The sequence below is a fragment of the Clinocottus analis genome, unplaced genomic scaffold (assembly GCF_023055335.1).
Source record: "Clinocottus analis isolate CAN_PGR_092001 unplaced genomic scaffold, fCliAna1.0.p SCAF_10, whole genome shotgun sequence".
NCBI classification, from domain to species: Eukaryota; Metazoa; Chordata; class Actinopteri; order Perciformes; family Cottidae; genus Clinocottus; species Clinocottus analis.
The window spans coordinates 17,011,121-17,033,504 of NW_027175821.1; the positions used below are offsets into that span (position 1 = coordinate 17,011,121).

Consider the following 22,384-nt stretch of genomic DNA (forward strand, 5'->3'; position numbering starts at 1 on the left):
ACAGATGCAGTGCCATTAGTTGTTGCACTTTGTGAACATAAGCCAGTCATTTCTGTAATGTCCAAAGGCTTTTCCCCGCAGGGGAGTGATAACAAATGAAATGATCTGGCGCACAAGTTGCCAGTTCTGCTTTGTAAACTGGAAGGCCAGTGCAGCGGGATCCTGTTCCACCATTTCAGCCTCCTCTGTCTCGCTCTCTGCTTTTTATTTCTCATTCACAAAAGCCCACGCTTTTTCACCACTTTAACAATAGGCATGATTATTACCCTCTTCAGTTCATTATCCACGTGCATGACAATGTTGCTCCTAATTTTGAGTTGATAATAAGGTTTATATATTATGCTGGCAACTGGACTGGAGCAGAACAAATTACACTTAATTAACCATGTTTTAGAAAATAAGCCTAAACGCTAGAACATAACCTGATTGAGCATTGGCATTAACTTTCTGTCATCTCCTTTAATGCAATTGGTTTTTGTAATGCACGAGTCAGAAGACGGATCCCTAGTACCATTGCACTTAAAGAAATGTATGAACGTATGCAGGACTTGATGTTACTATTTAAACAATACGTCTTCCTAAATTCCTTTTGACTGTTCAAAAGTTTGTATCTATCGCCACAACTTAAACAAATTGAATGCAAAGTGAAGCCAATGTTGGCTCCCTGGAGAGCTGTAATGGGATTGATTATATTCCTTTCTCTAAACGTTTAATTGGGAGTGAAAATCTGGCTATATTTCATCCGGGCTCAGTTGCGGTTTTCAGGTTGTTTCAGGTATCTCACAGAGATTATTGATTTGGACTACATTAGTATTAAATTAGCACTATTTAAAGGACTATTTGGCTGCATTGGTAGAAGAAAAAAAAGCCCAAAGTGAATGGTATATAACTGAGTTATTGTCTTGAATGCAGTAACAACCCGGCACACCGGTATTACCTGGCGACTGATCCAGTGAGCGGCCAGCTGTACGTGTCGGACACAAACTCCCGGAGGATCTACCGACCGAAAACACTCACCGGGACCAAGGAGCTGCAGGCCAACGCAGAGGTGGTGGCAGGAACCGGGGAGCACTGCCTGCCCTTTGACGAGAACCACTGCGGCGACGGAGGCAAAGCCCCGGAGGCCTTCCTCACCGGACCCAAAGGTATCGTTTAGGACTAATGAAGTTGTTGCACCCTAATGGTGGGGCGGGGCGCAGTGATGGCTCTCAGTCCGGAGGGGAAACTGCTTCTTTTTAATGCACGCGTGTCATCCTGATCCGCGACAAGTCCGGGCAGTCTTTAGTTGTGTGTCATGTCGTGTGTAAAAGTAAGCAGGACTGTCTACAAGAACAAAAATAAACAGAAGCATGGTGGATTAAGGCTTTTTGTCTGATGCTGCCTATTAAAGGATATTGTTGTTTTAATCTCCAGGAATCCGGTTCTAAAATATCTGGTCCTTTAAAGCAGCTCACGGTAGCCGCCGTGCACAAGGTGATGCCCGCCATGCACAACCTGTTGCCCACATTCAGATAGCACGAGGCCATTTGTGCCATTCGTGGTTGGATTGCTCACTTTTCCACGAATTCTTCTGGATGAAAAAGGCTCAGATGAATTGTTTTTGCGTGAGTCGTTGCCCGCTCTGAATGCCAAACGCAATAGCTCAGCTTCAGCTGGGTGATAAAGGCTTGAGTGAAGGCAATCTGAGGGAGCGACTCTAATGATGGAGTGGGTGGAAGCCGAGACCAGAGAAGAAACAGCAGATGGCTGCATTTTTTTCTCCTCGCAGACATTTGGTGAACTTTGCTCAAATGTGACACTTTTCATCTGTCTGAGAATCTCAGACTGTCAAATAGCCAGCTCCCAAGGATTCACTGTGGGCTCCCTCAACTCGTAAATGTTTTAGCAGAAAGCAATCTTGTGCAGACCTCGCCACAGGTCAAACCAAACCACTCACCTTCCATAGAAGCTTTTAAAGACTTCATTGAAAAATAAATCAAGTTCTCATTGTAGAAACTGGATTTCATGCTTATTCATGATATTCTAAATCCTTCAGAAACCAGAGGAACAATCTTCCGGCCCATAAATATCTTCCTGAGAGCTTAGAATCAAAACCCTGAACCACGTCGTGTTGAAACCAATGTGAGGAGTGTAAAAATAGTGCTTCTGCATGTGAGCCATGATTGAATTCCCATAGGTGCTGGTCTCTATTAAGCAACGCGGGGACACGGAGAGAGCGACGTCGACGCGGCCGTGGTGCGCTCCTGTATTTTCTTCAGTTTGGGACAAATGGTTACTGCAACTCCACACCGGCTCGGCTGCAACTTACAACTCTGAGCTGACACTCAATCATTGAGACAATTTAGTCCGCAGTTGTCACCATGGCAACGGCCTGTCTCTCACCCCCCCCCCCGCCCCCAACCCCTCATCTAAAATTGGCCGAAGCTGTCATTTCCGCTCCCTCGCTCATTCATTTCTCAAATGGTGTGCAGATTGTTGATGATTGCCGATGTCAAAAAAATCTCCCAAACGCGCCACTCATTGACACCTCCCCCCTCCCCCCCCTCTTTGGTCCTGAGGTCCTTTTTTTTTTTTTTAGAGAGAGAGAGAGGAGGGTTACAAGACGTGGCAAGTGCATATATACCGTATGAATACAGCCTTTCCCACTTCTGCCTGCGAAATAATTTAATACCAGAAAAGCAGCCCGTGAATTATTGATGGCTGTGCTTTTTGCAGTGACCTGAATAATGGGAAGGCAAGCTTGACACATGTATCCATCGTGTCCTGTCCACTGAGTCATGCACGCATAGATGCCGCATATCTACCATGTTTTCATGTTGTCACAAGTACTTTTTTTCCTTTATTTTTATCCCCTCTCTTCTTTTGTCCACTCCCTCACTCCTCCCCTCCCATCACCTGATGTCCACAGGCATCGCTGTGGGCAAGAACGGACTGATATATTTCGTTGACGGCACCACAATCAGAAAGGTGGACCAGAACGGCATCATCTCCACTTTCCTGGGTTCCAACGACCTGACGTCGGCCCGACCTCTGACCTGTGACAACAGCATGGACATAAATCAGGTGACTTGTACATAAATGTGCGGGACAGCCGTGTGCTCACACAGAGCATGTCACAGCGCCACCCTGTGCCCCCACCGCTCTCACCCGCCTGCAATTCACTCACCCGTGACTCATCATCGATGTGCAGTGTTATATAATTGCATAAATATGTCAACATTACATATGCAGTATAACTAATCTCTTCATGAATGCTAATCTTTTTTTGTGCAAAAGGAAGACATGCATAGGTTTTTTTATTTACCTCATGGTTTAGATCAGTTCTTTCACGGTGCCCAAAGTCTTCACAGCAAGGTGGAAGAGCTGTTTTGCATGCTGCTCCCTCTCTCTGGAACCTTCTGCAATTACATTTAAAATTGCAACAACAACAAAAAAAAAGGTTTCTTTCCGGGAATTTGAATCATAGCTGCAGAAATTGCGCTCGCTCTTCCGGCTGCTATTCAGGAGAATACTACGATGTGGATGTTTTAGTGTAACTCATTTACTGTTTGATAGCATCATTCTTACTTATTTTCTATTGATGGCCGAATTGCCCTTGGTTGATTTTTAAGTGCCTCTTCAGTTAGTTTCAAGGGATGGTATCTTTTTAAATAGCGTATTGGCAATTTTATTTATGGTTATATAATCCCATTTCTGTTCAATTCTGATCTTGTGATCAACATAATGACGTTAGCTCGTGACATTGTTAGTGCTGTTTCTCTTGACCAGGTCACTTAAAAAAAGCAAAGTTGTAATCTCAATGTGAAATTCCTGATTGGACACATGTCCGGAGGGACATACAGCAACATTAGTGGAATAAGCTCCAGTTCCTACACCAACATTATGAGGCTCTGGGTAGAGGGGAAAAAACAAAAAAAACTGCCTTTTTTTTCTTTTTTCTTTTGCTCTCAACTCGACAAGAGCAGAGCATTTTTCTCTCGAAGTACAGCAGGAAAATATGTGCAAAGGAGGAAGATGTGATTTGGGCAGGAAGTGGAGACATGAAGTGTTTATTGAGGAGATGAGTTTTCAGGTCACGGCAGATGATGTGGAGGGAAGAATAATTACTCAGTTTGGGGGACTTGTTTTGATGCGGCTGGAGCTGAATTAGTGTTTGGTGTTCCACTAGAAATACTCGGGATTGAAAGCACCCACACCGTCCATGATAATGAAGCAGCGGCCGACGGGCGAGTTCGCCGCACATGTAACCTTTTCCTCCACGGCACCTAAGGACAGCCGGCCAACATGTACTGACTCTGTGAACGAGGTGACATAGAAGACACAACAGCTTACGTAGCATTACAATACCTTGTCAAAGGAGAGCAGCTCTCTGCGCTCCAACATTAATATCCCTCCTCATTTCACTCCTTTAAAAAACATTGAGATTTGACTCAAGATGAATAATGAAGAACAATAAAACATTAAAAAAGGGTTGTGCTGTGAACACAGGCATACAAACATGGATGCGTTCACAGCGTCCTCTGTATCTTGTTCCTGCAGGAAGTGAATAGTAACGTGGATTGTCCGTGGTGAATGTAATTGCCGCGGGATCAGGTTCTCCCACCTCGTACATGTCTGCACCAGACGTAGCGGTGTTTTTTAACGAACCAATTTACATTTTAATTAGCTTTCTGATGTTCTAATGCAGATCAGCTTACAAACAAAACACTTCAACAAAGTAGATAGGAAGGACTGCAACAGTCAAAAAAGCGAATGACCCCGACAACAGATATCACAAACATCCGTGTGTCCTTTTGAGAGGTTAGATAATAATAGCATCAACACAAATAAGAGCTGAGGGGAGAATTAAACAGTGTTTTTGGCAGCATTAAAACATTTTTTATGTAAACAGAACAGAAAGCAATCTGTGTGTGTGTGTGTGTGTGTGTGTGTGTGTGTGTGTGTGTGTGTGTGTGTGTGTGTGTGTGTGTGTGTGTGTGTGTGGGTGAACATGAAGGGGGGAGAAACATAAGAGAACATGAAGACAAAGGATTAAGCTTGTCACTTTTTGCTAATTAACCAAGTCATTTGGTTTGAGCCAATGAAAAGATGGTTCTGGCGAGACCGTGTGATCCTCAGGCGTCCCAGCGAGAGAATTGGCTCAGTGCGGTTTAACTAGTGGCAGCCTTACAGGCAGTGTGTTGGATTATTAATCACCCTGTGGAAAAGCGCAATTCAGGAGCGTTTTGACAGTTTTAATGACACAGTTATGCATTTGAAGGCCAGGCCAATCATTTGTGCTGTTACAAATACGCTTTTTTATTCCCTGACACATGTCTGACAAGCAGATTGTAATAGTTGGATGTGGTTAACGCGTTGGATTGTAACGTCTACTTGTTATTTCCCACGATGTGGTTAGCACTGCTATCTTTTTTTTATGTGTACGTTTTTCTTTTCTTTTTTTTTTTTGGCTTCATTTTGATTTAATTTGATCCACTTAATTGACCACTCAATGGGGCGCTCCCCTCTCTGGCTACAGCGTCAGTTAGCAAGCTCTACTATTGCCACACAGGGCCTGACCCCCCGCGACGTCACTTAGTTTTAAATCTCAGTCGCAGCATGATCAAATGTAAATGTTTAGTGGGGATAGAGGGCGTAATGGAAAATTATCTTAACTGTGGCCAGAATTATCCTTTCAAATCCATGTATCAGCAGCGTGAGCACAAGATAAGAATTAATCCTGTACCCTAAAGGTATAATATGTATCATTTATTTCTCCCTTCAAGCCAATTGAAATTATATATTCTAAGACAAACTATCATGGTGAAAAGAGAGACTACCTCGCCACTAAAGTGTCACCTTTAATTCCTGCACCAGTCAATGTCTCAATAATAAACCAGATGTATTGCACCCATTGAGATCGACGGATTAGAGTGTTCTTCTAAGAGGAAATATATTGTCTGCCGGAGCCAAGTGAAACAGAGTTTAGCTTCTTTTATAACATCACATCACATTTTTTTCTTCTTTTATGCTTGCTGATCCGCACACAATCCCACCTCGCACATTAGAGCAACTTCACTTACTGTTGCATGTTATTTGTTGGCCAAAGGGACTTTCAAAATGTCTATTTATTTAAATGACTTCTGGGTCGTGATCACCGGGGAGTAATCCTGGTATTACCGTCTATTGCAAATGTTTAATTTGAGATTATGACGTCCTGTATTCCAGGTGATTCTGGAGTGGCCCACCGACCTCGCGGTCAGCCCCATGGACAACTCGCTGTACGTCCTGGACAACAACATCGTGCTGCGCATCACGGAGAACGGTCAGGTGAGCATCGCAGCTGGCCGGCCTCTGCACTGCCCGCTGGCCGGACTGGAGCGCGGCGTGGCCGGAGGGCAGCGGGCCCAGTTAACCCCCATAGAGTCTGCCGTTTCCATCGCCGTGTCCTACCACGGGGCCATCTACGTAGCGGAGACGGACGAGAGGAAGATGAGCAGGATCCGAAAGGTTTCTGTGGATGGCGAGATAACGCATTTGGCCGGGTCTCCCTCCGACTGCGATTGCAAGAACGACGCCAACTGCGACTGTTACCAGACAGGGGACGGCTATGCCAAAGACGCCAGGCTCAACGCGCCGTCTTCGTTAGTGGCGGCTCCAGATGGAACGCTCTACGTGGCGGACCTGGGCAACATCCGCATCCGGGCCATCTCCAGAAACGGGCCGACTCCCAGCGCCAACACGTTCGAGGCGGCGTCCCCCGACGCCCAGGAGCTGTACGTGTTCGACAGCAACGGCACCCACCAGCACACCGCCAGCCTGCTCACCGGCGACTTGAAGTACACGTTCAGCTACAGCACGGAGAACGACATCACGGCCGTGACCGACAGCAGCGGCAACACCCTGAGAATCCGGAGGGACCCCAACCGCACGCCGGTGCGCATCGTCGCCCCTGATAACCAGGTGATCTGGCTGACCATGAGCACCAACGGCGGGCTGAAGACACTCACAGCGCAAGGCCAGGAGCTGGTGCTGCTCACCTACCACGGGAACAACGGCCTGCTGGCCACAAAGACGTCCGAGATCGGCTGGACAACGTTCTACGAGTAAGTACCATGTGTGAAGTGCACTTTCTACACTATGCTGTTGGCATATTTGCGTGCCTTATTTTGTATATTTTCTAATACTATTATACTATAAAATACTGGTAGTATTTATAGCAATGTTCTTTTTGTATTTTTTATTCTAATTCTAATAAGTTTGTTGTAATTCTGTGTGTAAGGAGGACCTTGCAAAATAAGCTTTTCATTGAACGGAGTAACTTTCTGTAATACATCTGATAATAAAGATATCTTGGATCTTGCATCTAAAAGGGATCAGTAAGAGCATCCTTCGTGAATCTCAACATTACTGGACTTCTATATCTTAGTGGTAACATATTAAAACACACCTCCAACTGTGTGCGTACTGATGCAACTTATGAAAAACAATTTCTCTTTGCATTTTGGCAGAACGCCGTGATAGAACGCTACTATTAAGAAGAATTAAAAAGTAGTCCCTGCTTCTCATGGATGAAGAGGCAGTAATAACAGCCTCGCAGTTGCGAGCTGCTACTACTGCATTATGTTTGGCACTAATATTTATATTCCTTTTTTATTATTCAAACCTTAAGTCATGAGATACAAAGACAAAAAAAGAAGAGTGTAACCGTGTGTGTGTGTGTGTGTGTGTGTGTGTGTGTGTTCATTCTTGTCTCACAGCACGTTGACTTTATAATTGGGAACCATACTTACCTGCTAACTGCTTTAGGGTGTATATTTAATTGAAAACCTAATAATAATTAGAAAAGTTGCCTCAGATCTGTAAAATAGCCCAGTTAGACTATAATAACTGCTGCTTTTTCTTCCTATTTTTTGCTTCACCTGAACTGTGTGTCCTATCATGTTGCAGTGTAACAATAGGAATTTGCTCGAAGACACTTTTGAAAAGTTAAACAAAATGACAAGCTCATTATATTTCGTTATAATAAGCCACCTGGCCTCTCTATCATAACGATTTTTTATTTTGCGACCATGGCCTCTCAGTGATTGAATTTGCCTCTCTCGTGTAATTTGCTGTCATGTCACATTATGCCATAAACGATATCCCCACTATGACAAAAAAAAAAAAAAAAGCCAAGCATTCAGTTGAGATTATGACGACAAATCAATCATCGCATTAATTACAAGTGTGCTTATTATATATATATATATATAAAAAACGTAAAACTGCTCGCTGACGGGATGTGTCATTCTCCTATAGCAAATATTTGGATAACGCCTTGGGTTGATGCAGACGCCGTGTCACTTGTGCTCTGGAAATTGACATGGGATGTGACAGTCTGGGCACTTACTCTGCAAGCATAAAAGATCTGATAATTAAATGCACTGAGAGCAATCTCATATCAATGCTTTGTCATTTCCCCGTTCCCTTCGTCAAACAGCTATGACAGTGAAGGACGGCTGATGAACGTGACGTTCCCCACCGGCATGGTGAATAACTTGTACGCCGACATCTACAGCGCTCTGACGGTGGACATCGAAAGCTCCATGACGGAGGAGGAAATCAGCATCACCACCAACACCTCGGCCATCCGAGCCTTCTACACTCTGGCTCAGGGTAAGGCCGCGGCGCTCGTCTTCCTCCCCGAGTCAGGCGGCGGTTATTTGTCATCGTTTCAGGGGTCGCTGGGGCAACGTTGAGTAAGCTTAAGTCGTGCATCATTACAGCTCAGAGGGTCTGACAGACGACAGTGTAAATGATTACTCTCTCAGTGTGTGGGTCTGGGGTGTCAGGGAGACGCATCAACCTTGTTTCTAAATGGTTTCTACTCTCCGCCAGACCCAGATGGTCCAGTTATTGCCGCACATCATTCATGTCCTTTTACTCCATCCGAAAAATTGTCAAATATGAAATACTAAGGAGTTAAAACAGAATGAATGCTCCGGACTTAAAAGCGTAATTAAGTGCAACCAGTGATTACCTCAGGAGACTTTGAGGCAAATGACGCCCCGCTCCGCTGTGTAATCGCTTATTCCTCTGTTTCTAAGTTGCATTTTTGTTCACTTTTTGGTTTTGTCATCAACAGACCAATGTAGGAGCATCTATCAAGTGGGCTTTGACAACTCGCTGAGGATTACGTATGCCAACGGGATGGACACCCACTACCAGACAGAGCCCCACATCCTGGCAGGCGCTGCCAACCCGACTGTGGCCAGACGCAACATGAGCTTGCCAGGGGAGAGTGGGCAAAACTTGGTTGAGTGGCGCTTCCGCAAAGAACAAGCCAGAGGGAAAGTTATCGTGTTTGGACGCAAGCTTAGGGTATGTTTGATTTTTTTTTTTCTTCTTCTCCATTTTCTTTTTTTTTCTTCTTTTTGTCTTGCTTATGGGACATTCAGAGGATCGGCTTGCCATGAATACAAAAGTGCCTGTTCCCTGTGGCTCCGCCTCGGTGTTGGATAGAGGATGGCAGTGACACGACGAGGGTCAGAGAGCAGCTGCACAAAAGTCAGATCAGACTGTCTCAAATAGGACGGATGGGGTTGTTTTTTTTTCACGTCCTCATTATAACATTGTTCAAATATTTCTACAATTCTTTAAAAATGTACGAGTCACCAGAACATGTAGTTCCTGATAAAGAGGGTTATCAATATTCCACTGTACAAAAGTCCACCTCCTCTCCTTCCTCCTGCTTAGGATCTGACACCACACATTTATGATTTATGGGACTTCATGAACTTAACTTTGGTGGTTACTTTCCCTCTGAGTAATCTGTGTCCCCTCTAAATTTAGGAGGTTGTGATTTAAGAGTACCTGAATAATCACCAAAGTGACTCCGTTAAATGAGGCTTATGAGGGAGGTGTTAATCTCTGTGACAACTGTAGTGAAAATGGTCTCAATGTAAAGAGCCACCTGGACAAAGACAAGGGATACCACAACCAAGAAGTCCTTCTTGAGACTGCCCTATTGTGTAATCAATACACATTGGTGTATTCCAGATGAAGTGTCATCTGTTAGTCTTAGTGTGACTTGTAGTAGCAGTAAAAACATCGGCTGTAGTTCTTTTGTCTCATGCATTTATTAAATCAAATCTTTCCCCGCAGGTGAACGGACGGAACATTCTTTCTGTCGATTACGATCGCACCCTGAGGACAGAGAAGATTTACGACGACCACAGGAAGTTCCTCTTAAAGATTATATACGACACATCGGGCCATCCGGTGCTCTGGGTGCCCAGCAGCAAGCTCCTGCCGGTGAATGTGAGCCGCACCAGCAGCGGGCAAATCAGCGCCCTGCAGAGGGGCCCCACCACCGAGAGACTGGAGTACGATAGCCAAGGCCGCCTGATTTCCAGGGTGTTTGCTGATGGGAAGATATGGAGTTACACCTACCTGGAGCAGGTGAGGAAATAACACGACCCGAGGAGGAGATGCGTAAGATATACTTTAGAGGAGTCATTATCGCTACAGGGTGAATATGTACCCCCGATATGTAGCAGAGGTCACCCTGAAGAGTCCTATTTTGCAATAATCACCGGCTGCCGGTACATAATTCTGCTTCTTGCAGGTACTTACCGATCTCAGTAATCATTGGACGCTAACAGCAGATGTATGAGCGTCATTTACATGCTTTCGGTATAACCATGTTCAGAGAGAGTCGCACTTTAACCTCCACCCAGCATGTGAATTATAGCATAGCATGTCAGAGTTTACCGAGGAAATTAGCCCACAAATGGTACAAACAGTGATGGTGATTGCCATCTCTGCTAAAGTAACATATTTTGTCCGAGAAAATGTGTAGTCGGTAGCCCCGAATGGCAGTATCCTCAACGCTAGCAGCAGTATAACTTATACAATGAGTACAATAGAAGAGTATTAAATCAGGGGTGCTGGGGACGGACTGGAAGACTAACGCGTTATGAACATGTGTATCTGTATCATGTGTCCTCCCCTGTATGCTTAGTGCCGTTCCATCACCGTTTGTATGTTTTAATTAAGACCTGCTTTGGGATTATAGACTGTAATTAGCTTTAAGCTAACGCTGGTACAGTTCTTTAGGTGGTAGCATCTATTCTTCATATTGATCTTGGTCCCTGTGATTTAATTAAGTTAGTTTTCCAGCTATTTACATGTTTTTAATTAAATAGCTGAAACCTACAAGGACTGTTTCTAATGACTATTTCCACTGCTTTTAAGTGAGCGCTCAGAGACTACAAGTGAGATTGATTGACGAAGAGAGTGACTGGCAGAGATGACACACTGGGCGATTGGCAGGCGAAAATAATATGAAATCCAGCGAGAGAGCAGTTTTCACATTTAATAACCGGCTAAATACAGCCGCTAAGTAGGAGTGCTCCTTTCTGACCGCCAAAACTGAAAATATGCTTCTGTTTTGGGAAATAGTTATTGATTTATCCAGCCTTTTGTAGTTTTTTAAGCCTTCTCCTCGCTTTTACTCTTTGGAAAATATAGGAATCCGCTTCCTTGCCAAATAACAGTTATGTACATAGTGATTCAAGGAGCGTATACTACACAAATATATAAAAATGGCTGGAATCCACAAAACTGACAGGTCTTCTGATCTTTGCATTCTGCTTTTTCATCATGTCAAACAGCAGAAAGATCACACTGTCCATCTTCTTTCACAAAAAAAACATACCCTTAAGTTGTTTTGTAGAGCGTATTCAAGGTCTCAAGATGCTCAGCCATAAACACACAGAGAGATTTCATCAGCCACTCCTGGCCGCATCCTTTCATTGCGTGACCTGGAGAGGCAATGTCAACCGTCTGACATAAGGAACACAGAGAGCTCAGGGAGCACAGGGAGCCGCTATGTCGCAACGGATGACTGGGCCTGACATTTCAACAGAAAGGGTGGTAAACCCTTAGAAGACGGACCACGCTCCAAACGGCATGCGCTGTAAATTAATTAAACTGCTCTGTGTGTGTAAAAAGTAAACTTCCCTTACGTCACATGCATGTGTGTGTGTGTGTGTGTTGACTACTACACACTCGCACACAGCATTCAAATCACACACCAGCGTTCCTTGTCAATGCTTTTTTTTTTCTCTCGTTGTTGTTGGAAGCTCTGTATTAAAAATCGATATATCACTTTCAAAAGAGCTTGTGAGGACTTTGAAATTAGAGCCTGTACACGCTGCATTAAAAGATAGCAGACAGTGTGCAGCTGCTGCCTCACAACAGTGATTGATAACGCTACCTGCTGGCTTTCCCCCCTGTTTCTTCGTTTTTCTCCAACAGTCAATTTACGCTCACTTTGCCTGCACTCACATTGCCTTGCATTAATCATGTATTCATATTATCACCCAGTAAAGCGACGGCTTTTCTTTATTTCCCCCCCCTCTCTATTCCCTGTAGTCCATGGTCCTCCTGCTCCACAGTCAACGGCAGTACATATTTGACTTTGACTCTCTGGACCGGCTCTCCGCCGTCACGATGCCGAGCGTCGCCCGCTACACCATGCAGACCATCCGCTCCGTGGGCTACTACAGGAACCTGTATCACCCCCCGGAGAGCAACGCCTCCGTGGCCGTGGACTACAGCGAGGACGGCCTCCTCCTGAGGGTGTCTCACCTCGGCACGGGCCGGAGGATCCTGTACAGGTACCGCCGGCAGAACAAACTGTCCGAGATCCTGTACGACAGCACGAGGGTCAGCTTCACCTACGACGAGACGGCGGGCGTGCTGAAGACCGTCAACCTGCAGAACGAAGGCTTCATCTGCTCCATCCGCTACCGCCAGGTGGGGCCCCTGGTGGACCGGCAGATTTTCCGCTTCAGCGAGGACGGCATGGTCAACGCGCGCTTCGACTACACCTACGACAGCAGCCTGCGGGTCACCAGCGTGCAAGGCGTCATCAACGAGACGCCCCTGCCCATCGACCTGTACCAGTTCGACGACATCTCCGGCAAGGTGGAGCAGTTCGGGAAGTTCGGGGTGATCTACTACGACATCAATCAGATCATCTCCACGGCGGTCATGACCTACACCAAGCACTTCGACGCCCACGGACGCATCAAGGAGATCCAGTACGAGATCTTCCGCTCCCTCATGTACTGGATCACGTTCCAGTACGACGACGTGGGCCGAGTCGTCAAGCGCGAGATCAAGATCGGCCCCTTCGCCAACACCACCAAGTACGCCTACGAGTACGACGTGGACGGCCAGCTGCAGACCGTGTACCTGAACGAGAAAGTCATGTGGCGCTACACGTACGACCTGAACGGAAACCTGCACCTGCTGAACGCCGGGAGCAGCGCCCGGCTCCTGCCCCTGCGCTACGACTTGCGGGACCGCATCACCCGCCTGGGGGATATCCAATACAGGATGGATGAAGACGGCTTCCTCCGTCAGAGGGGGGCGGAAATCTTTGAGTACAACTCCAAGGGGCTCTTGGTGCGCGTCTACAGCAAGAGCAGCGGCTGGACTATTCAGTACCGCTACGACGGACTCGGCCGCAGGGTGTCCACCAAGACCAGCCTGGGTCAACACCTGCAGTACTTCTACGCCGACCTGAGCTACCCGGCCAGGATCACGCACGTGTACAACCACTCCAGCTCAGAGATCACCTCGCTCTACTATGACCTCCAGGGCCACCTGTTTGCGATGGAGATCAGCAGCGGGGAGGAGTTCTACATCGCCTGCGATAACACCGGCACGCCCTTGGCTGTCTTCACCAGCAACGGCCTCCTGGTGAAACAGCTGCAGTACACGGCGTACGGCGAGGTCTACTTCGACTCCAACCCGGACTTCCAGCTGGTGCTCGGGTTCCACGGAGGACTTTACGAACCCCTGACCAAACTGCTGCACTTCGGAGAGCAGGATTATGACATCATGTCGGGAAGGTGGACGGTCCCGGACGTCTCGACTTGGCAAAGAGTCAGCAAAGAGCCCGCTCCTTTTAATTTATACATGTTCAGAAATAACAATCCAATCAGCAAAGTCCATGAAATGAGAGAATATGTTGCAGGTAAGACATATAACTATTAGTGATTATGCTCAACAATGATTGTTGTCATTATTGATTCTTTTTCTATTTGTTATTCAGTCTTACAGCTTGTCCTACTTTTTTTTCTCTGATCATTTACCCAAATTTATTTTAAGTTGACTATCTTAAGTGAGAAATGAAGCAGATCCTCACGTCTGCATAGCTTGAAAACATTTTCAATCAACTAACTGAGGGTTATTTTGTACCCATATTTATATCCATTTATTTTGAATGGTAAATAAATAATAAATAAAGGGTTTTAAAGGTTTGGAAGATATCAAAACTACTCACTTAAAAGCTCACTGTTACAGCAAACATGTAAGACACAATGGTGGTAATGTATATTTTCAGATATAACATACTAATAGCCTCATTTATTTTTCTTGCACAGATGTGAACAGCTGGCTTGTAACCTTCGGCTTTCATCTTCACAACACCATCCCTGGGTTTCCGGTCCCAAAGTTTGATTTAAGCATGCCGTCCTATGAACTGAGGAAGAGTCAGCGCTGGGACGATCTGCCGGTTTGTATAATGATATGCACATTCAACACCAAATAAACAAATACTGTACAGCAGATATTATGAGGATAAAGTGTAGACGATGCAAAAACACTGTCCATTATTATTCTCTTACATCAGTATTTTAAAGCTGACATCTCCTAATGGCCATTGCTATGTATTACAAAGAATATCAATTTTAATTGGGCCATATTTCCATAAATGCATAACAAGCACAAATTGTAATTTCCTCGCTATTGTTGATTTGGTAAACAGTTAAACGCATTTCAACATTGTCTGACCTGATACGCTATTTTTTTTTGTGTTGCTTCTGTTTAAATAATCCTTTGAGGCTTCTCTGGTTTAAGGCCTTCAGACACAAAAAAAAGAAGTGTTGCTGTAAAATTGTCATGGGAGATTTATCTACTTTTGGCTTGAGAACGCAGCTTGAAAAGACCATTATCTTAGACAGGGATGAAAAACTCTGTGAAGCAGAGCCGTAGCTGGTTCTAAATGGCCTGGAGAGTCAGGTTCTGCCATGTTCCAGCGTTAACGTTTCACTGCACTTTTCCTACAGTCTATCTCTGGGGTCCAGCAGGAAGTAACCAGACAAGCCCATTCTCTCCTGTCGTTCGAGCGGCTGCCAGAGGTCCATCTCGCTCGCGGTCGCAGAGGTGAAAAGTCTTGGCTGTGGTTCTCGGCGGCGATGTCTCCCATCGGTAGAGCCGTTATGTTCGCCATCTACAAGGGCAGCGTTCACACTCACACGCTCAACGTGGCCAGCGAGGACTGCATCAAGGTCGCGACCATCCTCAACAACGCGTTCTACTTGGAGGACCTCCACTTCACCATCGAGGGGCGGGACACGCACTACTTTGTCAAGCCGGGCCTCCCGGACGCCGACCTGGCGGCGTTGCACCTCACGAGCGGGCACAAAACTCTGGAGAACGGGCTCAACGTGACCGTGTCCCAATCCACCACGGTCATGGATAGTCGGACGCGGCGTTTCGCCGACGTGGAGATCCGCGCCGGCGCTCTGGCTCTCCACATCCGCTACGGGTCCACGGTGGACGAGGAGAAAGCGCGGGTGGTGGAGCTCGCTCGCCAGCGCGCCCTGGCCGGCGCCTGGGCGAGAGAACAGCAGCGGGTGCGAGACGGCGAGGAAGGGGTGCGCCCCTGGACAGAGGGCGAGAAAAGGCAGCTTCTGAGCAGTGGGAAGGTTTTGGGGTTCGACGGGTACTACGTGCTCTCCATCGAGCAGTACCCCGAGTTATCAGACAACGCCAATAACATTCACTTTCTCCGGCAAAGTGAAATTGGGAAAAGGTAACAATACCAGGTGCATTTTCTGCCAAAGAGACTTAGTTTTGGTAGAGGCATACAAGCGGACCAGATGAAAAGCGAGGGTTGCCGCTATGTACTAATGAGTGTCGTGTGTTTTTGTAAGGAAAAAAAAAAAAGAAAAAAAAGATATTATTGATTTAAAAAAAAAAATAGAAAAGACAAAATATACAAGGGGTCTAAAGCAATGCTGTGCATTGTGACCTAGGGACTACAGAGTAAATATATAGCTACACCAAGCCTTACCATGGCAATTACAGGTCAGTTCCTCTGTTGCACAAGCCTTTTGGACTCTGGACTCTGAAGCAGAGGAACAGTGGTGTTTTTGGGAAAACCGTGAGCTAATTTATGTGTTTTATGTTGTTTTTTGGGTTTAGTTTTCATCAAGGAAAAGTCTGGCTCAACAGAAAGTATTATAAGAGCAAAGGAAATGTTTACATTATGCATATCTGCACTTCACTAGAAGTACGGGGCTCAAGATTTCACACTCGGAGATCAAGCAGTGTCCTTGAGCAAAATGTTTGTTTATAAAATCAGAGACTTTCTGACGTAAGAGATATCCTCACCAAACAACCACTATCTATACCAGATTTAGCACTGTAAACATCGAAAAACATGTCTTATTCTCTTTGAGATGCTTTTAAAAACAGAAAAAAACAAACAGTTTCAATGTTTAAATACCCAATATTCATTGTGAAAAAAAAAAAAAAAAAGGACAGTACGCCAAACTCTGTTGGGGTGGAAGAGGCACAGACGTGTCTTGGATAGCACAGGGACACCATGTTTTGTAAATTATGCAAGAGTTTTATGGCGTTTTTTTTTAAGAAACTGAATAAATGTCTGTATTAGTCATATTAACAGTAATTTATGTTGTGTTTATACATGACAAATAAAGTCCAGCTGATTTTCATTTTTTTTTTTTTTTTTCAGACGAGCATTTCTTTGTTTAAGTTCCGTTCCTTCTAATATGGCTATGTGGGGCTTCTTCACAATGCTCTGTTTAAGTAACTAACAGAAACCTGTGCATGTAGTGACAAGTATTTACAAGTGGTGATGTATCTATAACATGCCATCAACTATTATTTCCACTAAATTTAATGTTTATTGGGCATAATGCCTTTTGACCTGGCTTCCTGTCCAATGAATATTTCATCAACACAAATATTTCATGAACCCATCTCACATAAACAAGGTTACAGTGGATCCAAATATAGATCACGTCCATGTTCTCGGTAGGTATTCTTCTTTTGAATGTTAAATGCACTCATGGATTAAAATGATATTGGGGTTCTCTTCTGGTGTGTTGTTTTTTTAAGATTTGGATGGGAAATTCAGTTTTTTTTCTTCCTTTTTAAAAAAAAAAATCATCTAACTAATTAACCGTTCCCGTATTACAATGAATATGAGAGGCGGGAAGAATGCATTCGCAGGCGGGTTACCCAGACACTAATGTGTATATCCACGACGCTTAAAGTCTTTAAGGATGCATGGCCTCAGCGTTCCACAATCACAAATGACATTAAAAATTAAAAATACATGTTCCTGAGCTACAAAGCCAAGAAAGACAAATACAGGATTAGTTTGAAGTCGGCTGCTTGAAGTGTAAATTGCCGCTGAAGAGATTTTTTTATGGTAACCAGCCAGAAATATAGACAGATGTCTAAAATCCACCTCCTCCATCAACGGGCAGGTATATAAGTTTGAGAGAACAATTGATAGCTACATTTTTTATGAATTACATTTGGGTTGTGATCACATTTCCTACGCTCAGTGTTATTCATCAAAGCGCAGAGTTCTGACGATAGAAGTCATAATTCTGAAAACAACTTCACATGAAAGTTATTTTTCATGGTAAACTTCAAAGAGCATTTCCAACCAAATGGGTGCAGAATATTCTTTGCTCACAGCTTGTATTATGCTGTTGTTTTTTCTGACCTGCTCCCTGCTGCTCCAACATGCAGCAGATTCTTTATCTGGTTTTAAAAAACATGAAATAATGTTTTATGACATATAGGGCTCAACAAAGCTACATATCGTTGGATGTTACTCAGCTCAAAGTCTGAAATACATGCCTTCAAAGTTCTCATCAGACTCCCTCAGGACACCCCACTGACTGGTAATGAAATGTCTTCTTAAAGTTCCCCTGTGAGCTATTGTCTGTTCCTTCACACTGAAATTACAGTGAACTTCTACAAACCCCCCATTTGTTTTGATATATCCATACAAAGAGTTTTCAGACACCACCAAAAACCCTGCTTAAAAAAAACTTCAAACGCAATCATCTCTGCCAAATATCAAGCATCAAATCAAATCTTTAAGTCTCTTAAAAGTGCTCTGATGCTCCCTAGTGGTACATGGTGCATAGTTCACAAAGTCAGCCGGTCCTCCAGCTGACTGCTTAATGCACGCGTCATGTACCGGCACATGCATCATAGCAGCAGCCGTCGCTCTGCTTTCCGAGGAGGACGGGAAAGATTCCACTTCATTCATCGACTTTCCAGTGATTAACTCGCCGGATTGAAATGCAAAAAGAAAAAAAAAGTCTCGGTTCATGTTAACGAAACCTCAAATAGAATTGACAAACACTGCCGGTAAAATGATCCGCAGTGCTGCTGCAGTATCACACTGTGACCACAGTCGGCCCCGGCGAAGCAGCAACAGTGCGGCACATGACTACACAGTGCAACGAGACCGACTTCAAAGCCTCGTATAAAAGAGATGGCCCGACTGCGAGGACTTCAAAGACCCCGACGCATCACGCAATAACCGCATCTGAGCAACGGGAGAAGAAGAAGAAGAAGAAGAACGAAAAAAAGAAAAGCAGAATTCAATGGAGCTCCAGTTCCTGCATGTGTAACGTGTAAGAGAACCACACGGAATCACACTGACACACGTGATGCTCGTCTGTCCCGTGTTGGACGCCCCACAGCACTAAAGAGGAGGCGGGAACATCAAATATGAGTCCTGAGTTTGACGTCGTACAGCTCAGGAGGGCGGTGGGGGGGGGTCGATTTGGGATTTACGATCTGGGATGGTCACGTGAGCTGAGAGGAAGGAGATTCAGAGTGGATGTGTGATGTTAGACGTGCCGTGGTGTGCATCAACCCTGCTGACTAAAGAGTGATGAAGAGCAGTGTGATGATGAGCTCTCTCATGCGCCCCCTCCCCCGATGAAAACACATTTTAACATGTGTTTTGGGGTTAAATAAACCCAGTGTTGATGTCTTTCAGTCCCCTGGAGTTGACAGTGCGTGTGATGACTGTCTCTCTACAGGACCTGTAGAAATAATCACATTTGAGGTATTTTGTATACAAATCAATATTCCAGAGCACATCATTGTACGTAGTTATTTGCAGGATTTTCTATGAATTCAATTGTGATGAAGCTGAACCGAATAGAAATAAAACCGTTTCTCTCAGACTCAAACGACGGCCGATTAAATGGGAATGGAAAAGTTAAAAAGGCAACGGGTTTATAATTAGAAAAAAAAACAGACAAGAAATCTGCTCCTTCTTTTCAATTTGTGGAACTAATTAATTTGCAGTTAATACATTAAAAATAAACAATGGAGAGGCCGTGCACACAATAGCGTGAGAATGAATTGAGCACCTGCACTCATGACCCTGTAAGTATTTCTGTGACATTCGGCACGCCACACACACCAACTTGCTGCAACACAAGCAGCACGACTGCTCAGTGCTACGGCTTCACCAAACATTTAAGTTGCAGTTTACGTCTAAGTTTGTCCATTTCTGTGTACGTTGTCATAGAGTGATACATTCATTCCGAAGGTATGTTCAGAAATGTGTGTCGTGAGGTTGAAGTGACTTTTGACCACCAAATTCTAACCTGTTCATCTTCAGCTGGATGTTGAGCAGATGCAGAGGAAGGTGACCTGAGAGGTGTTTCATGAGGACGGGACAGTGGGACAGACATGAGGCCTCTGTGCATCCTCTGCCCGCGAGGCGCGACGTTTACTTCATCTGTGCCAATATTCTCCCCGACCTTCTTTTGGTTTATTTTGTAATACAGTGTTCAGTGTGTAGTAAAAACGCACCTGCAGGGCAACACGTGTGTGATGAAGGAGTTAAAAAAAATGTGAAGTCAAAGAAAGTGACACGATGTAATCTGCTATAAAAATGTTGTGAAAAAAAGTTCTAGTATGCCATGAAAAGTAGTAGAAATAGTATCGTGAATAACTTAAACTTTAGTTTATCCATATACTAGATATACATATTCATTTAGGAGTTTTACTATAAAGTCATAGTTTAGTATGCCATGAAAATACAGTTAATAAGTAATACCATTATGTCATGAAAAGGTGTGAGTCATACTTTATGTAAAACATGTTTTTATAAAAAGCCTTCATAAAGTGTGTAAAAAAGACTTAGTATACTACGGCAAGAAGCAATCACATGAAGTCAAAGCTTTGTATACACCACACATGTAATGAAGTCATGGTATCGTATGGTTAGGTCATAATATTGTATGCAGTGAAAATATCACCCAAAAAAGTACATTTGTCTTCAGAGAGATGAATCATAAGAGATGTTTTACAAATGTCATGTGTAAGTGGTCACAGTGCCATGAATGACTGTGGTACAGTTCATAACAATGTTATAAAATAGGTATTGGTATACCATAAATGTGTCATATTATGTCACAGAAAAAGTACTAGCATGCACTAAAAAGCAGTAAAGTATGTGAGGAAATAATTAACATAAGAGTCACTCTGTAGTATTTTGAAAAAATAGTAAAAGTGTCACAGTGTAGCATGGCCAAATATAATAAGGTCCTCTGTTAAAAAAATTGAGAATTTCCAAAAAGGTCAAAAAAGTAATAAGGAAAAGTCTGAGTATAGTATGCAGAAAAAAAGTTATAAAGAAAAGAAAATAGTTTTAAAAAGTCAGTCTAGCGAGTTAAAATAAAGTATTAGCTAATTGATAGTATAGTATGTCAAACAAAGTCATTGTTTTGCACTTGTTTTGTCTTAACAGTTGTCAAATACTCATATGGTAAATATATATATATATATATATATATATATATATATATATATATATATATATATACATACATATACATACATATACATACATACATATACATGTGTGTGTTGCACTTTTTATGTTTAAGAGTGCATTCCCTTTGAAGCTCCTAAAATCAATGTTTGAGAGCACAAAAAGTCTAAAAAACCAAACAGAAGATGAAGGTCGCCGATAGCATGGCCGACATTTAACATAACATAACTTAACATGACAGAGTTCAAGGTCAGACAGTAAATGGAGGAAAAGTGTTCAACCTCCGTGCAGAGCGCGACAGGCCACGCCCCCTGCTGTCTCATAAGCAGCGACTCGCTCAGGAGATAATGCGCAGTGACACGTGCGTCCTATCAGACGGACAGGTCCGTTAAGGCCTTCCAGATTTACACCGACGCTCTAATCAAGTCTCCGGCATCTCATCCTCTTGCATCCTATTCATCCCGCTTAAATAGGAACGAGAACAAAGCTTCTTTTTTTCTTCTTTCTCGGGCGGGATGCTGCTTCTCCTCCTCTTTAGTCTGCAGCCTTCTATTGCTCGGCTTGCACCATGTCCCAATTCAGAAATAGCTGCTTGTTATCATGCCTCAGATCTTCTGAGGACAGTTGCGCAGGCTGTTGGGACTTTACTTGAGGAGCGTGGAGAGACTGTGGGTGAAAAACGAGGGCGCTAATGATCCTGGAGAGATTTAGAGAGAGCGGGTTGAGGATTTTGAGCCTCACGCTGAGGAAATTGGGGGTTCGAAAAGAAAGTCCTTGGGCGTGTGTTGTGGCCGGGGTTTCGGGGGCTTGGGGAGGGTCAAGCGTGGCACGACTCGCCGAATGACAACGAAAAACAAACACAAATAATGCCGATCAACTGCACCGACCGCGTTCGATTCAATACAGTTTATTTTATTGATACGGCCCAATTTCACAAACACATTTTTTCCCGGGAGGGCCTGCTGGAGGAGCGCATCAGCGGGAGGAGTGAGGACGAGCGAGAGACACAGTCACATGTGTTTGTCAGGCTCAGGAACACACAGCCCCCGTGCTCCCATTCGCGGTTGGTGAAGTGTACGACCTTGTGGCGACACACCTCCCGTGACGCAACGAGGGGAATAACATATTAACCAACTAGTAAATATTTACTGGTGAGTCCAGTGACTTCAACCTGAACGTGCACGATGACTTTGTGTTTGTGATTTTGCCAAAACAAGTCAAAAGAAGAGCTGAAAAATGTCAATAATATCGACGTAGTTCGGTTTGACTTGTTGCCGCGTTGCACTGCGTCGGGCAACGATTGTCAAATGGCTCAAATGGAATGAAATGGAAGGGTTAGTCGTGGTTTTGAAAGAAAGCTCTTTCAAATGATTTTTCACATTTCTTTTTTTTTTTTTTTCAAACGCAGTTTGTTGTTTTGGAAAACTGGCGAAATGAAAAGAGTGTGAAGTGCATATGAGGTTTGTCCCGGCGCGGCATCGAACCCCCGACGCA

The 22,384-nt window shown here is 44.3% G+C and overlaps 1 protein-coding gene across 4 annotated transcripts in view; it reads left to right on the forward strand.

Moving 5' to 3' along the window:
• The window catches only part of si:dkey-237h12.3 (teneurin-3), a 127,353-nt gene extending 110,192 nt beyond the window's left edge, over positions 1–17,161 (forward strand). For all 4 annotated transcript variants that reach the window (XM_068593425.1, XM_068593432.1, XM_068593440.1 and 1 more), the window contains 9 exons: positions 913–1,145; positions 2,909–3,063; positions 6,208–7,085; positions 8,462–8,637; positions 9,107–9,342; positions 10,126–10,422; positions 12,400–14,011; positions 14,421–14,551; positions 15,105–17,161. In XM_068593425.1, coding sequence (XP_068449526.1) covers positions 913–1,145; positions 2,909–3,063; positions 6,208–7,085; positions 8,462–8,637; positions 9,107–9,342; positions 10,126–10,422; positions 12,400–14,011; positions 14,421–14,551; positions 15,105–15,857 — 4,471 coding nt within the window. In that variant the 3' untranslated portion in view covers positions 15,858–17,161. The remainder of the gene's footprint in view (positions 1–912; positions 1,146–2,908; positions 3,064–6,207; positions 7,086–8,461; positions 8,638–9,106; positions 9,343–10,125; positions 10,423–12,399; positions 14,012–14,420; positions 14,552–15,104) is intronic.
• The last annotated feature ends 5,223 nt before the right edge of the window (positions 17,162–22,384 follow it).